Here is a 16,703-nt window from a genome sequence, read left to right as displayed (position 1 = left end):
AGCTATAGAATGCTTTATGGTTGTCTTTAGAATCAGTGGCGATTTTGTTTTCATAACTAGCTTTGGAGGATTTTATGAGGGATCTCAATTTCTTACTGAGGCTGACCAGGGAGTTCCTCCAATCATGGGATTTTACCCTTTTTTGCAACAGTTTCTTTCTTCTGTTGTAGAGTTTGTTTGTGGCAGGGGACCACCAGATTGGCTTCCTTTTTTTGGAGGATAGCATCTTGGTTCTGTTATGGATAGCACGATCCATGCACTCATGGAAGTGCTTATAAAGTACATTTATGTAGGATTTAGCAGTCGTACCTCTATTGTCCATCTGCATGGGTGTCATGAAGTTTGCCACTTCTGTCTTAAGAAGCGTGAAGTTGGCTTTGGAGAAATCTTTTACGGTGGTTTCTCTAATGGGGGTGGGGGGTGGGATGTGGATGTCTAGGGTGATTAGCTTGTGGTTGGATCTGACCAACAAGGAATTGACCTCTGGTGTGGAACACCAGTCGCCCATGTTAGTAATAACCAGGTCTAGGATATTGCTGCCCCTGGTGGGGGTGTGGTTAAGTTGATCCAAGGTGATGGAATTTATGAATTCCAGAAAATGTTGAGCAAAAGAGTTGTTACATGAGTAGTTTTCCCAGTTAATGGTGGGGTAGTTGAAATCACCCATTATTAGGCTGTTGGGTTGTACCCGAATATTTTCCAGTGTATCAAGAAATGAGGAGTGGGAATCCTGGGGCATGGTGAAGGATCTGTAGCAAGTTACAATTTGGATTGTGGTCATGCCCAGAGTAAGTTGCACTTGGATAATCTCGGATGCATTATGCTGAGCAACTAGCCTGGAGGTGTGGATATCCTTAATGAATATGGACACGCCACTGCCTTTAGTGTTGCGGTCCAGGTTAGGTGGCCGAAAGGTGTGGTATGAATTATAGCCTGGTAATGCAGGGGTGCTCTCTGGAGCCATGAATAGGCCTCTGTCACTGCACAGATTTTGATGTTCTCCATTTTAAGGAGTGCCTCGAGTGAATGCATTTTGAGGTTTAGACTTCTAGCATTAAGTAGCATTACCCTCAGATTTTGCTTGCTTGTACCTGTTAAGGTGGTGAATTTCTCATTTGAACCTTGCCTAAAAAAGGCACTGTAGGGGTGGCAAGAACCTTAGCCAGTGACTGGAATTCCAAGGGCGTCAGGTGCAGGCCATCTCTGGCAAAGTATCGTGGTCTTTCGATCCTGTCATCCCAGGCAGACAGATACTGGATCCCCGTAGAATGACACCAGAAGATTAGCCAATTGTTGAAGTCAATCATTTTGTGCTTGTACTGTGGTGTCATTCTGGATGATGGCAGAATGCTTCTCAGGGCTAGGGTCATACCTGCCTGGGCTACAACATTGGAGAGCGTCTCCATGTCTCTTTTCATGTAGTCCAGGGAGGTATGTTTCAGGTAATTCACACCAACATGGACAATGATAGAGTCATATTTGTACTTGTTGTGGAGTGACCTGAGTGCATGCATTATGTGGTGGATCCTGGCACCTGACAGGCAGCTGACAGTAACTCTCTCCTTGTTTAGCCTGATGAATGGAACATCAGAGTACCTGACTATAGAGTCGCCTATGACTAGAGTGTTGGGTACGTTGTTATGCCTTATGGGCTGTGGTTGAGCGGCACACTGAGTTTGTGGGCTATGTGTCATTTGGGTTGTGTTGGGGGGTGGAGGCTGCTTATGTTTCTGCTTTGGAGGTCTCTTTTGCTTGCTTCAGTTCAGTCATAACCCCCGCTATGTCTGACTTCCTAGGAGGAACAAATTTAAGTCCTTTTTCAAATAAAGAAAAATGGGTAGCCGTAACTGGTTGTTCTGTGTAATTAAAAATATTGAAAGCATTTAAGTCCAAAAGTTTGCCATTAAAACTGGAAATAACACCACTGGGGAGTATTTTATTTCTCAGTATCTGTTGTGGTTCTTGTTCCAAAACCTCCTCGGACCTCTCTGGGCCCTCCCTCTCAGGGTCTGTTGTCCCCCTAAAAAATTCTGTCTGTTCCTGTCACGATTTAAAATTCTTTCAGACTTACGTAAGGGTGGATATTCTCAGTCGAAAACCTCAGCATGGTCTCCATTAAAACCTTCAATCTGTACTTCATCATTCTCTCCCCTTACTTCATAACCTATTGAACCTGTTCCATTTTGTAGTCAACCCCATAATTATTTAATACATTGTCACCATAATAGCTTTTAGGAAGCTGGTAAGCTTCTTTGTATTTATATTCCATCTCATTCCTCCTCAGTTTCCTTCGTTTTCTATTAATGTTGCCTTTAACCTGTTGCTCAATTTTACTAAAAATGTTGTCATATTTACTTTTAAAATTAATAAAACTTGCATCATTTAAAATATCACTGGTAAGTTTGTTTATATCCTCTAACAATCCATTAATTTTATTATTATTTATTTTAATAATAAAATGAAGTAATTCCATACCATGTCTGTCGAACATGGCTAAACGTCTAACTCTTGCTGTCCCACAGTCAGACCATTGGGGAATTTACTCATTCGCAGCCCCTTCGGTATTCTCTGCTGTTTACTACACTCAGCAAGGTACGCATTGTCTATTTGTAAATTACGTACATTGCTCATGTTAATTTCAAAGTCCTTAAGCCATTGATGAATGTCTAAATTCCTCATTTGTCTTGCTTCCGTAAATAGCAGGGGCTCGTCCTGTACCCATTATGGTTACCACCCATCCCGTTGTCAACAGGACACTCACGAGTTGAGCCTTCTCATACCGTTGCTCACATTGTCAGGCAGTGGGACTTAGTCCTGTTTTTCAGTGCAACTGAATTGTCATGGAAAAGCCAAAAATACTACCAGTTATTTCAAAGCAATGCGGCTACGTCACCAACCCGGACCTGCAGAGTATTCCCTGTTAGGTCTGGGTGGTGCAATTCAAGCAGCATTTGGCTGCAAGGATGGAAGGGGGCAGGGATTCATGTCGGAAGAGCCCTACAAAGGTCGCAGCTGTAGAGCAGTTCTGTATTAGTGCTCTACAGCTGCTAATAATGTCTTCTGATTGAAAGGCCTGAGATTTCCCAGCCGAAAAGTCAGCAAGAAAGCCAGCCAGCCAACCAGCCAGCCAAGAAGCCAGCAAGGAAGCCAGCCAGCCAAGAAGCCAGCAAGGAAGCCAGCCAGCAAGGAAGCCAGCCAGCCAGCAAGGAAGCCAGCCAGCCAGCAAGGAAGCCAGTCATCCAGCCAGCCATTCCAGCAGGAATTAAGCCAGCTAGTCCAGTAAAGACTGTGATAGTAGTAAGTACATAGTATTTTGTGGCTTTAGTTATTTAAAATGGGAATATTGTGCTTTAAGTTTTTAATGTTTAGAGGTTAATGGGGGGTATAGTATGAAGTATTTAAATCTGTACAGTGGTAATTTTGAGATTTCCAAGTAGTAGTTTTAGATGGGAATATTGTGCTTTATTTAAATTTAATTGTTTAATGTTTAGAGGTGAATGGTGGCTGCAGTACATAGTATTTAAATATGTGCAGTGGTTATTTTGAGATTTTCGAGTAGTAGTTTAAAATTGGAATGTTGTGCTTTATTTAAGTTTTTAATGTTTAGAGGTAGATGGGGGTGCAGTACACAGTATTTAAATCTGTGCAGTGGTTATTTTGAGATTTTCGAGTAATAGTTTTTAAAGGTATAACACCTGTGTGTGTGTATGTATATGTAATTGTGATTGTTGTTGGGGGTATGATTTGGAAGCATTACTTTTTAAAGGCTGAACCGTGTGTATAGAAGTTTTGTTTATTTCTGGTGGGGGGGGGGGGCAATCTTAAATATAAATGTAGTGTGATGTATTTCTATTGTCATAGCTTTTTCAGGGTACTTTCTGTTTGCAGATAGAAAATGTTCCAGCATAGTTTGCACTTTTTTGTCGGGAAATATGTACACTTTAAGCTGTTTTCAGGAAGTTAGGATATACTGTTTGGGTAATTTTTCCTGTTCTTGCAAGTCAATGTGCATGTGGTACAGTTCTACTTTTTGAGGGGGAATGTTAAGAGTTAACGTAGTGCATTTATTGTTTTAGTAGGTACATGTTGCCAACTTGCCAAAGCTGTTTAAAGATCGTTTTCATTTATAGTTGTAAATGTGCGCATTTTATTTTTTATGCTGCCTTTAATAAGGTTAAAATGTCCTGCTTTGCTTGTAATGTGTGAAAAAAAACTAAGGGTAATGCTGCTCAATGCCAGAAGTCTCAACCTCAAGATGCACGCACTCGAGGCCCTTCTCAGTATGGAGAACATCGATGTCTGTGCTGTGACAGAAACCTGGTTCAAGGCTCCTGAGAGCACCCCAGCACTATCAGGTTTTACCTCATATCATGCGTTCCGGCCCCAAAATCCGGACAATACCAAGAAAGGAGGGGGGTATCCATATTTATCAAGGACACCCACACCTCAAGATTGGTGGCAACGCACGATGCATCGGAAACCATCCAGGTGCAATTAACCATAGGCAAGACTGCTTTGCAATTTGTAGCATGTTACAGGCCACCCTCACAAACTCAGGAACCTCACAAGGCTTTCCTGAAAACACTGGAGGGGATAAATGTATCTCCGAACACCATCATACTAGGTGACTTCAACTACCCTAATATAGACTGGGAACACTACTCAAGCCCAAACACTCTAGCCCAAAAGTTCCTGGAATTCATAAACTCAAATGCCATGGAACAACTAGTCACCATCCCCACAAGAGGAGAAAACATACTTGATCTCATCATCACGAACATGGGAGCACAATGTTCAACACCGGAAGTTTACCCCTCACTGGTGAGATCAGATCACAAACTAATCTCGCTGGAGGTCCTCATCCCGCCCCCACCTGAAATAAAAAAGACCACAGTAAAGAACTTCTCGAAAGCCGACTTCACACTTCTAAAGACTAGTGTGGTCCCCTTTAAGGCCCCCGAGCCGGCGGTAAACATTACTCAAACCGCTGAATCACTTACAAATGCCTTCTACCAGCACCTGCAGGGCTGCATGGATCAGGCAATCCCAAGCAAAACAAAGACTCTTTGTACCAAAGGCAAGCGTCCAGTCTGGTGGACCCCAGCCATAAACAAACTCTACAACAAAAGGAGAAAGCTACTACAAGATAGAGCAAAATCCTTAAAAGGTAAGACACCACTGATCACTATAAGTAAAAAGCTAAGAGCTCTCATAAAATCATCCAAAGCTAATTTTGAGAGAAAAATAGCTAAGGACTCTAAAGACAACCATAAGGCATTCTTTAGCTATGTCAGAAACCTAGGAGGAAACTCCCAGATATGCTCAGACTTAGTTCAAAATGATGTGAAGATTACTGATCCTACAGACATTGCCAACATACTGGCTGACAGGTTCAGTGCAAACTTCTCCCCCCCCTCCCCCCCAAAAGGAGAGATATCTATACCAAATGATTGTAGCCCCCCAAACATCTCTAATGCCCAGGTGAGAACTGCTCTCTCCAAGGCAAAGAACACAGCATCCATGGGACCTGATGGTGTCCCCGGCTGTGTGCTCCACGAACTCAATGAGGAATTAAACCCACAGTTAGGACAGCTGTTTAATCTTAGTCTCACCTCCGGATACGTACCCAGGGAGTGGCGCACAGCGACTGTGGTCCCACTTCACAAAGGCAGTGCCTCCACCTACCCTGGAAATTACCGTCCCATTAGCTTGACAAGCCTTATCTGCAAAGCCATGGAGAGGCTCATAATGGATCTCATAAATAAAGACATAGGGAATTTGCAGATCCTGGATCCAACCCAGTTTGGCTTTGTCAAAGGCAGATCATGCCTTTTAAACTTGGTTGACTTTTTCGAAACAGTCACCAAGGCCATTGACGAGGGGAAGGCAGTCCATACAGCCTACCTAGACCTGGCGAAGGCTTTTGATACAATACCCCACTCAGGTATCATTGAAAAACTCATCAACTTAAATGTAAACCCATACATTACAAGATGGGTTGCAAACTGGCTGAATCAACCCACAGGGTCAGAGTTGCTGGCACCATGTCAGACTCAAAGCCTGTCACAAGTGGTGTCCCACAGGGCTCAGTCCTGGGCCCACTCTTGTTTGGCATCTACTTTTCTGAAGTACAAGCAAACACAGGAGGGTTATGGCTGACAAAGTTTGCAGATGACTGCAAACTGGGTGCCGTAGTCGAAAACACATCTGACACAGATATCCTTCAGAAGGGTCTCACAGAAACGGATAACTGGTGCCAGAGCCATGGCCTAAAGTTAAACGCCAAGAAATGCATAGTCATACCCTTCAGGGAAAAACAAGGTTACCCCTAGCTACCATATAGGTGGCAATCCACTGATCACAGAAGAAGTTATCAGGGACCTGGGGACCCAGGTTGACAGTAGCCTTTCATTCGACACTCATATTGCTAAAGTAGTTAGGAAGACCTTCTACATTGGCCACCTTATCATGAAGGGATTCACATCTAGATCAAGGGAGGTCATAGTCTCCTTATACTCATCACTCATCAGACCAATGATTGAGTACAATGCCCCATTCGGAATGTATCTGACCCGACACTTGCAGCAGCTGGAGAGGCCACAGAAGTTCCTCACCAAAAGGATAAAGGGTCTCAAAAATCTGTCTTATGCTGCCCGACTGAAAGAACTCCAGCTCTATTCAGTTGCTTACCGCTTGCTCAGAGGTGACCTGTGCCTGACATACAAGGCCATGTCAAACCCAGATTTGATGAACATGCTTCACCTCAAAAAATCTAGATCCCTCAGAGCCACAAGGGCGGGAGACTTAAACCTCGACACGGTTATTAATAGGACGTGCTGGAGGGATAGATTTATCACCCAAAGACTCCCTATGCTGTGGAACAAAATCCCGGTATATGTGAGGCAGAGCACCTCGCTGGCCTTGTTCAAGAGGAATCTTGACCAATGGATGGGAGATCGCAGATATACCCCTGGGGTTACCTCAGTGTCACTGCTCGACAGAGGCACAGCAAAATAATAGGCATAGTTTCTCCAAACTAAAGGGGTGGCGTAAGCCACAAAACTATGGGCTAGGCTTGTAAATGCCCTCGGGCAGATAGCCTAGTATGAACCTATGAACCTATGAACCTACGATTTTGCTTTGGCCTGTTTATTGCATCGCTGTGCTGGGTAAATTACTCTTAATTGCTATGTTTTGAGGTAAAAGGGGTCCATGGAGTCTGCAGTACATTGTAGTTAATTTTAGCTGCTCTTGCAAGAAGTATTTTTCAAAGGTAAAATGTTTACGGACTTTTTCCTTTTTTTTTTTTTTTTTGTGGATGCATGCTCAGAAGTTAATACAGTGAATTTGAGATTTTGCTAAACCATGTCTTCGTTACTGGATAGTTTGCTTTTATAAGTAGCAAAGTTTGTATTTTGTTTTTAGTGATATCTTCAATAAATTTACAATGTACTGCTTACATTATAATCCAATTACGGCCAGTGCTGCTGTTGGGTCTGTTCGTTAAAAGATCATTGTGCTGTGTAAATTAGTGCTGTACATTTATTTCTATTAACTGCTGTGGTCAAAAGCTAAATCAGGTCTATGGTATCCGCTGTACATGATCATTCATTTTAGTGTTTTTTTTTGGTACAGTGAAAATGTGTTTAACTTTATTTTCTTGAGAGGTGGGGTGGGGGCATGTTCGGCGGTAAAAATAATGCATTTCGTTTTCTACGAGCTGTGTTAATGTCAACATTTTCAATGGCCAAAATGCCCCCTACATTACCTCATTTACTATTTTACCTTTTTCAAATGGTTTGTAATGTTAATTCTTTTCTGCTCCATTCCTCAGTTCTGTCATATGCCAATGTTTTTCAAGCCAGTTCTTTCATATGCCAATGTTTTTCAAGCCAGCTCTTTCTCATGCCAATGTTTTTCAAGCCAGTTCTTTCATATGCAAATGTTTTTCAAACCAGTTCTTTCAAGAGCCAATGTTTTTCAAGCCTGTTCTTTCAAGTGCCAATGTTTTTCAAGCCAGTGTCTGTATTCATCCATCTAAAACCCCTTTTTCCCATTTTTGCCAAGGCCAGTTCATTCTCAGGTCTTTACTGAATCTATATCAAAGAACGTTAAGCTGCTTCATGTTTCATATTCCAATGTTTTTATATCAGGTGCCAGTCTTTTTCAAACCAATGATTTTGTGTGCCACTGTTTCTAGCCAGTTAATTCGTGCACCAATATGTTACTGCACCCTACTAACAGTTTTGCTAAATATGTTGCATATCAGGTAAGTACAGGTTCAAGAATGAAGAGAGCAGCAGCTTCATCACAGCCAACTAGCAACAAGAGAATGTGCAAGTGGCAGGATGTTTGGAAAACGGAATTCGACTGGATCGAGAGATGCAGTGATGTCAAAGCATTCTGCAGGTACTGCAAGAGAGAATTTCTAGTGACCCACTGTGGAAGAAATGATGTCGCACGACATGAGGCAACAACTGCAATTCGTCAAGCTAAATCCAGTCACCTGATGACAAAGTGGGCAAGGAACACAAACATTAAGGGACCAGAACTTAGGATCACTGCAGCAGAAGCCTCTGAGGTGTTCCATGCTGTTAAGCACAATATTTCCTGTAACAGCTTGGACTGTGCAGTAAAGGTGGCCAGCCAGTTGTACAGTAATTCGGACATTGCAAAGAAACTATCTTATGGAAGAACCAGGGCTGAAGCCATAGTCGAAAATGTTTTGGGACCACACTCATTGGAATGCCTCCTGCATGACCTTCAAAAACTAGGCACTTCATTTGCAATTTTGTCAGATGCTTCCAACAAGGGGAACATAAAATTATTTCCACTTGTTGTGAGGTATTTTTCTAAAGAAGAAGGGGTCGTGAATGGCCTTTTGGACTTCTATGAAGACCCTGATGAATCTGCACAGGCCATATCACAGCAAATTGCGGACATTATGGAACAGCACTCCTTGCCCTGGAACAGCATTTTAGCATATGGGGCTGATAATGCCAGTGTGAACTATGGGAAGAAATCTGGTGTGTATACCAGATTAAAAGAAAAATGCCCATCACTCCAGAAGGCTAACTGTGTTGCCCACATCATTCGCAATACAGCCAAAAAAGCTGCAGCACAACTACCGTACGACGTGGAAGTATTTGCAATGAAACTTTTCAGCCATTTCTCAGGTTCTGCCACAAGGACCAGAGACTTGAAAGACTTCTTTGAGTTTTGTGGCATGGAATTTGAGAGTCTGTTAAGACATGTGCCAACAAGGTGGCTGTCACTACTGCCAGCCATTGAAAGAGTAGTGAAAAATCTCCCAATGCTCCAGTCTTATTTCCTCTTCCAGGGAGAAGAGGAGACCCCCCTGGCAGATATGGCAGTACTTTTCAGTTAATGAGCATGGTGAGAATGAATTGCCTATGCTGCCCCAGTACTATTTGCACTTTCTCTGTGCTGTTCTTGTTGATTTTAATGAACATATAAGTACATTAGAAAAATCAGGACTTACAGCCATGGAAGTTTTTTTGTGTAATGGTTTCTCTGAAGCAAAAACTGCAGGCAAGAGCTGAAGGTGCTTTCTTTGGAGGGAAACTTAGGGCACTTATGAGCCCATTAGACAGTACTTCTGCTAACAAATTGAAAAGAGACTTCATTGTGTTTTTGGAGTCAGCAGTGAAGTACTTGGAACAGTGGGTTGATTAAGCTGAAAACAACTACTTGTTTACACTGTCTAAATTTTGTTTAACTGAGCCCTTTGCTTTCAGTGACATACTCAGTGTGACCACTACCCTGAGTCTGCAGGATGTAGATGAAGACCATCTTTTCAGGGACTACTTGGCAATTAGGCCTTTTCTCGAACAGTTATGTAAGACAAGCTTGACTCCAGGAGAAAAGTGGCTGAAGCTTTTCAGAGAAGGGCCTGAGCTGACTGCACTATATCTGGTAATTGCTAGGGCATTATCTATACCGAAATCAAATGCATTTGCAGAAAGAGTTTTTCTTTGGTGAAAGATAAATGGACAGATTTGCGAAATCGATGTAGTGTAGACTTGCTAAAAGCTGAACTAATGATGGCTGTAAATTACCGGATGAAATGTAGTGAATTTTATTCAAATATTATTTCAAACCGGGCTCTTCTTCAAGCCATAAAATCTAATTCAAAATACACTTTAAAAAAGTGATTTGGTGTACTAGTGTGCAGTATGTAGTACTAGGGTTCAGTATGTAGTTTTGTGGTGTTCTTTGCTTTAGCTTTAATTTGCTAGTGTGCAGTATGTAGTTTTGTGTTTTTCTTTGCTTTAGCTTTAATTTACTATAGAAATAGTCTTCATTTTACACTTGGCTTGTGTGTGTGTGTGTGTGTGTGTGTGTGTGTGTGTGTGTGTGGTATGTAGATTTTTTTAGCTTTCTTTCAGAAAAGTCATGGTTGGTTTATGAATTGTTTTACTTTTTTAAAATAAACAAGTGTCTGTTTAATGAGTAGTGTGTTTTTTTATTCCTTTAAAGTTTGCTTACTGTTGCAACTTAGTAATGTGTTTTTTTGCAGTAATTCTTCACTTCATTTAAATGGTTTGAGTTTTCAGTATGCTGCAATGTCACAATGTTGTACTGTAACTGTAATACTGCATCTCCTTTAACACCTCTGGTGATGCCATGGTGGGGGTGTGGTCAGTGTCATATTGGCCACACCCCCTGTCCTACTGGCCACACCCTCATGTCCCACTTTGGCCTTGTTAAAAGGTGACAGCCCTACCCATCATTCAAAACAAAATTTCCTGGAGTTTTCCTGCATGTGGTTAATGTTACCTTGCTGCCCACATGGAATACTGTTCAAGGAAGATAATCCAACTGCTCATTATGAGCCCAATGTTACTTCCCCATTTGAATTAAAGGGTTCACCATTTGCGAAGCCGCTAAGGCTGCTGGGGTTTGTAGTTTGTCCAGTGTCTTTTGCAGTTGCTGATACTGCAAAGACATAAGTTTATACAAATGTCCGATGTTGTTTTCTTCACCTACAGTCGCCATATTGGAGTTAGCTGCTTCCAAGTGGACTACCTGAGACATAGTTGAGTTGTTGGAATCCATAATTGTAAAAGTACACTTCTCAAAAGTTGCAGTTCATTAGGATAATTCCACTGTGTACTGGGTGAGTCAGACAAACGCTCAGCACCAACCACAAATAAAAAGAGAGTGTGCATGAGTGTAAAATCTACTAATAACACAAAAACACTTATGTAACTGACTCAAGCACCCAGAAGCACAAACCAGACCAAACGTTCACTCAGGAATTTAATAGAAAACACATGCAGCAAAGTCTTAAAATTCCACCAAACAGTTGTAGTGGTACATAAAATTAGTAAAGTAAAATCATCCGTTGCATAAATTCCAATGCAGAAATTAAGCTAAGCACTTTCATCTGATCTAGTCACAGACTTTTTCAAAACCATAGAAAGGCATTGCATCATGGTATAAATAGTAGCTTAATCAAAATCAATTAACATTTTAAAGAAGCAGGTTAAAACTGGGAAGTGAGAATTACACTTGCTGGTATATTTATAAAGAATTGTGTGTTTTATATATATTCTTTACTTTCTAGATAAATTGTTTTTCAAACCTTACAAAATGTCTTTTTAACTTAAGTGCCCTTTGTTTCAATACATGCACCAAAGATAAGTGGTCATTGATACCTGGTGGTTGGGTGGCATTTAATGACAACTGTCTCATCAATTCCCTTCTCAATTAATTCATTACACCAATCTCCTCCCCTGGAAAAACTACAAGCCCCAGCAGCCTTAGTGGCTTCTCAAATGGCGATGGTGGCATCACCTTCTGTTTCCTTTGACTCGAAAGGGGAAGGAACATTGGGCTCACAACGAGCAGTTGGTTTATCTTCCTTGAACAGTATTCATGTGTGCAGCAAGTTAACATCTACCACATGCAGGAAAACTCAAGGAAAATTCATTTTGAACGATGGGTACAGGACGAGCCCCCTGCTATTTAAGGAAGCAAGACAAACGAGGAATTTGGACATTCTTCAACAGCTTAAGGACTTTGATACTTACATGAGCAAGGGACATAATTTACAAATAGACAATGTGTACCTTGCTGAGTGTACTAAACAGCAGAGAATACCGAAGGAGCTGTGAATAAGTAAATTCCCCAGTGGTCTGACTGTGGGACAACAAGAGTTAGACGAACTTTTCGCCATGTTTGACAGACATGGTGTGGAATTACTTCATTTTATTATTAAAATAAATAATAATAAAATTAATGGATTGTTAGAGGATATAAACAAACTTAACAGTGATATTTTAAATGATACAAGTTTTATTAATTTTTAAAGTAAATATGACAACAGTTTTAGTAAAATTGAGCAACAGGTTAAAGACAACATTAATAGAAAGCAAAGGTGAATGAGGAGGGATGAGTTGGAATATAAATACAAAGAAGCTTACCAGCTTCCTAAAAGCTATTATGGTGACAATGTATTAAATAATTGTGGGGTTGACTACGAAAATGGAACAGGTTCAGTAGGTTATGAAGTAAGGGGAGAGAATGATGAAGTACAGATTGAAGGTTTTAATGGAGACCATGATGAGGTTTTCGACTGAGAATATCCACCCTTACGTAGGTCTGAAAGAATTTTAAATTGTGACAGGAACAGACAGAATTTTTTAGGGGGACAACAGACCCTGAGAGAGAGGGCCCAGAGAGGTCCCAGGAGTTTTTGGAACAAGAAGAACCACAACAAATACTGAGTAATAAAATACTCCCCAGTGGTATTATTTCCAGTTTTAATGGCAAACCTTTGAGCTTAAATGGTTTCAATATTTTTAATTGCACAGAACAACCAGTTATGGCTACCCATTTTTCCTTATTTGAAAAAGGACTTAAACTTGTTCCTGCTAGGAAGCCGGACATAGCAGGGGTTATGACTGAACTGAAACTTTATACTAGAAAGCTCAACCGGTGTTTATTTTTTCAAGACACAGGGGAACAAACTAGTTATTTACCTAGTAGGTTTAGGAAAAGAAGTTTGTTTAACCCCCCTTTGCACTCTGTTTTAGCTCATTATGAGAAAGTTTGCACTAGGGAAATATTTTATGAATTGCACAGCCACAGGGAAAAGTTCTACAACCTTACTAAGGATGAAACGACACTCCTTAACCAGTTAAGAGGTACTGACACTATGTGTGTCATGAAGCTGGACAAGGGGGGAGGAGTAGTCCTGGCAGACAAAATTGATTACATCAATGACATCATCAATATGTTGTAAGATACTGATAAGTACGAGGTGGCCTCTTTGAATGAGGTTAACATTTCCCATAGAAGGGTAGAGTTGTTTTTGGAGGTGAGTTTGTTAGAGGGGGTGATTAATGAAGAGTTGTTTAATTTCTTGCATAATAAACATCATTACATCCCCACTGTCTTCAGCATACCTAAAGTACATAAAAATGTGTTACACCCTCCTTACAGACTTATAGTGGCAGCACACAACAGTTCCACCTATTCGTTAGGGGTGTTTGTTGACCGGCTTCTCAAGGACACATTGTCCAGAATAGATTATATACTATCCGACTCCTGTGACGTTTTGTCCTAGATACAAAATTTATTTTTTGAAGAAACTACGGGATTCTCAACTATTGATGTAGTTGATTTGTTTGGGTCCATTCCTCATGACACTGGACTTGAATTATTCCAAGATTCTTTGTTGGAATATAGTGACTTGAATGCCATGATTAATCTAGTTATCTAATTAATGGAATTAGTCCTTAATAATAACTATTTTGTTTTTGAGGAGGAATATTATAGGCAGTGAAAAGGGATTGCCATGGGGCCGAGTTATGCAAACCTGGTTATGACAATGTAGGGAAAAATGTTTATTTTTGGATCTGATTTTGCAAACAAGTGGTTATTGTACTTGTGATACCTTGATGATGTTTTTATTTTGTGTAAGGGACAATTTGTAGTAGCTGACAATTTTGTTGACTGCATCAACAATATATGTGATCATTTAAATTTACACACACTTATGATTCCACTACTATTAATTACTTAGATGTTAACATTACTAGGGATGCAAATATGAACATATTCATATCCAAGGTTTACCACAAGCTGGCATACTCAAATAGCTTTTTAAGTTACAAAGGTCAGCACCCCTTTTATGTCAAGAAGAATCTTGTGAGAGGTCAAATGATTAGGGGGGCTCATATGTGTTCAGCCTTGGATTGTTTGAAGAGAGAACTAGGTCAGTTAATTCAAATGTTTACTGACAGAGGTTACCCAGAGGACTGGGTTCGTGAACTGGGTATGGATATTCTGAGTGGGTGGGGTACTAGATATACTCCCTTTGTTGGGGGTGCCCCAGCCTCAAAAGAAGCTACCTTTCTCCGGGGTTAGTTACACTCACTCACATTCCATGGTTACCTATTACGGTTCCCTCAGTCACAAGATTAGGGACATTCTCAATAAAATCTGGGTTATTTTGGAGGGTAACGAGGACCTGATTCAGTCCCTTGGTACAGGACCATCATTTCCATATAAGTTAGGACATAATATGAAAAATCTCCTCGAACATCCCCTTTTAAATACTAGGGAAAGAAGGGGAACAAAGAAATCTGGAAGATGTAACCAGTGTCCACTTATTTTGGATAATACAGAAATATTGATAGGTGACCCACTGCAGAGAATTTATTTCACAGGGGGAACTGTCAAACCAAGGGTTTGGTTTATGTGTTTGTCAGGGTTGTAATATGTTTTACATAGGCAAAATTGAAAGACTCCTGAGAAAAAGGGTTTACGAACACTCATATGCTATGGAAACTCATAACCACAACAATGCTTTGCACAGACATGCACTGAAATGTGACAACTTTACAGGATATAAGTTTGGCATTTTAGAAGTGGTCAGATACAATGAGAGGGGAGGAGAATGGTGTAATGAATTAGCAAAAAGGGAATTAATGTGGCAGTTGTCATTAAATGCCACCCAACCACCAGGTATCAATGCCTACTTATCTTTGGTGCCTGTACTGAAACAAAGGGCACTTAAGTTATAAAGGCATTTTGTAAGGTTTGAAAAACAATTTATCTAGAAAGTAAAGAGTATGCATAAAACACACACTTCTTTATAAATATACCAGCAAGTGTAATTCTCACTTCCCAGTTTTTAACCTGTTTCTTTAAAATGTTAATCGATTTCAAATGTTAATTGATTTTGATTAAGCTACTATTTATACCATGATGCAATGCTTTTCTATGGTTTTGAAAAAGTCTGTGACTAGATCAGATGAAAGTGCTTAGCTTAATTTCTGCATTGGAATTTATGCAATGGATGATTTTACTTTACTGATTTTATGTACCACTACAACAACTGTTTGGTGGAATTTTAAGACTTTGCTGCACAATTTTTCTTTTAAATCGTTGAGTGAACGTTTGGTCTGGTTTGTGCTTCTGGGTGCTTGAGTCAGTTACATGAGTGTTTTTGTGTTACTAGTGGATTTTACACCCCTGCATGCTCTCTCTTTATTTAGGCTAGTAATATTGCAATAGGGAATGGATGGCAAACTGATAGATTCATAGCTACTAGGTATCTCCGCCAAAGAGGGCATTCTCAGGACTGCAGCATCCACCCCATTTAAAAGTACAACACAGTACAGTATCAGCAATGCATCTAAATACTGTGGGAGTAGAACCCACAGCCTTCTGCATCAAAAGCAAGTATTCAATCAGCATAAGCAGTACTAAACTTCTCTTCTCCTGAAGCTCTCAGCTCCTTGTAAAATGCACTCGACACTCAACTGTAGCTCTCAACTTTGCAGCAAAAGAAATCTGGAAAAGGCCAAAATATAGTGGGGGGGGGGCAGAAGCCCAAAACCAGGGACACATTTTAAACATTGCTTGTATAATCTTGAAAATTTGCTAGAATAAAATGCATTACCACCATGCATTTTACTGCCAATCTTGAACCCAGGACCCTGTGCACTACAGTCAGAGCAACATACCACTATGCCAAATCAGCTATTTCTTAAAAGTCGATAAGACTGAAACTTAAATGGCTATCATTTAGTGAATTCAGTTCTCACCATTGCTCTCAACCTCTTAGCACAAAACACCTGGACAAAGCCAATAATGGGGGAATACAGCCCCCAAACATATTCAGTGAATTCAGTTCTCACCATAGCTCTCAGCCTCTTAGCAGAAAAAAACAGGACAAAGCCAATAATGGGGAGATACAACCCCAAAAAATAGAGACAATTTTCAAATATTGATCTTATAAACTTAAAAAATTGCTAGAATAAAAAAGGTTAAAGTCTGAAATTCAAATGCCTGTCATTCACTGATTTCAAAAATCCAGAAAACCACAGACTTTATGAGGAACAGAACAGAACAAAAATATGAAGTAAAAATCTCAACAGTTTTCACAAGTGGTGGTGGGTAGGAAATTTAGGTCATTGCTCCCTGTACCCAAGGTACAGGGCTTGAGCCTGCGTAACTCTAGCCACCAGGTATATGTAACTAGGGCATTTCACACACACACACACACACACACACACACACACACACACACACACACACACACACACACACACACACACACACACACACACCTCTCTTTCCCTAAGAGACAGTACCTGCATATTCCTAGTGAATTCCCTGAGAGACAGTACCTCTCTTGCAGCATCCTTTTCCTTAGTATATTCCTT

The 16,703-nt window shown here is 40.6% G+C and overlaps 1 protein-coding gene across 1 annotated transcript in view; it reads right to left on the bottom strand.

Annotated features, from left to right (window-relative positions):
• LOC122805978 (mucin-3A-like) overlaps positions 1–11,019 on the bottom strand; it is a 121,207-nt gene extending 110,188 nt beyond the window's left edge. The window contains exon 1 of the mRNA XM_044076216.1: positions 10,868–11,019. Within this exon, the coding sequence (XP_043932151.1) occupies positions 10,868–11,019 (152 nt within the window). The remainder of the gene's footprint in view (positions 1–10,867) is intronic.
• Between the last annotated feature and the right edge of the window lie 5,684 nt (positions 11,020–16,703).

This window comes from Protopterus annectens, chromosome 7.part0 (genome assembly GCF_019279795.1).
Source record: "Protopterus annectens isolate FY-2018-M chromosome 7.part0, PAN1.0, whole genome shotgun sequence".
Lineage (NCBI taxonomy): Eukaryota > Metazoa > Chordata > Ceratodontiformes > Protopteridae > Protopterus > Protopterus annectens.
Note: the sequence above shows the minus strand (reverse complement) of the source record. Positions and strands in the feature narration are given on the sequence as shown.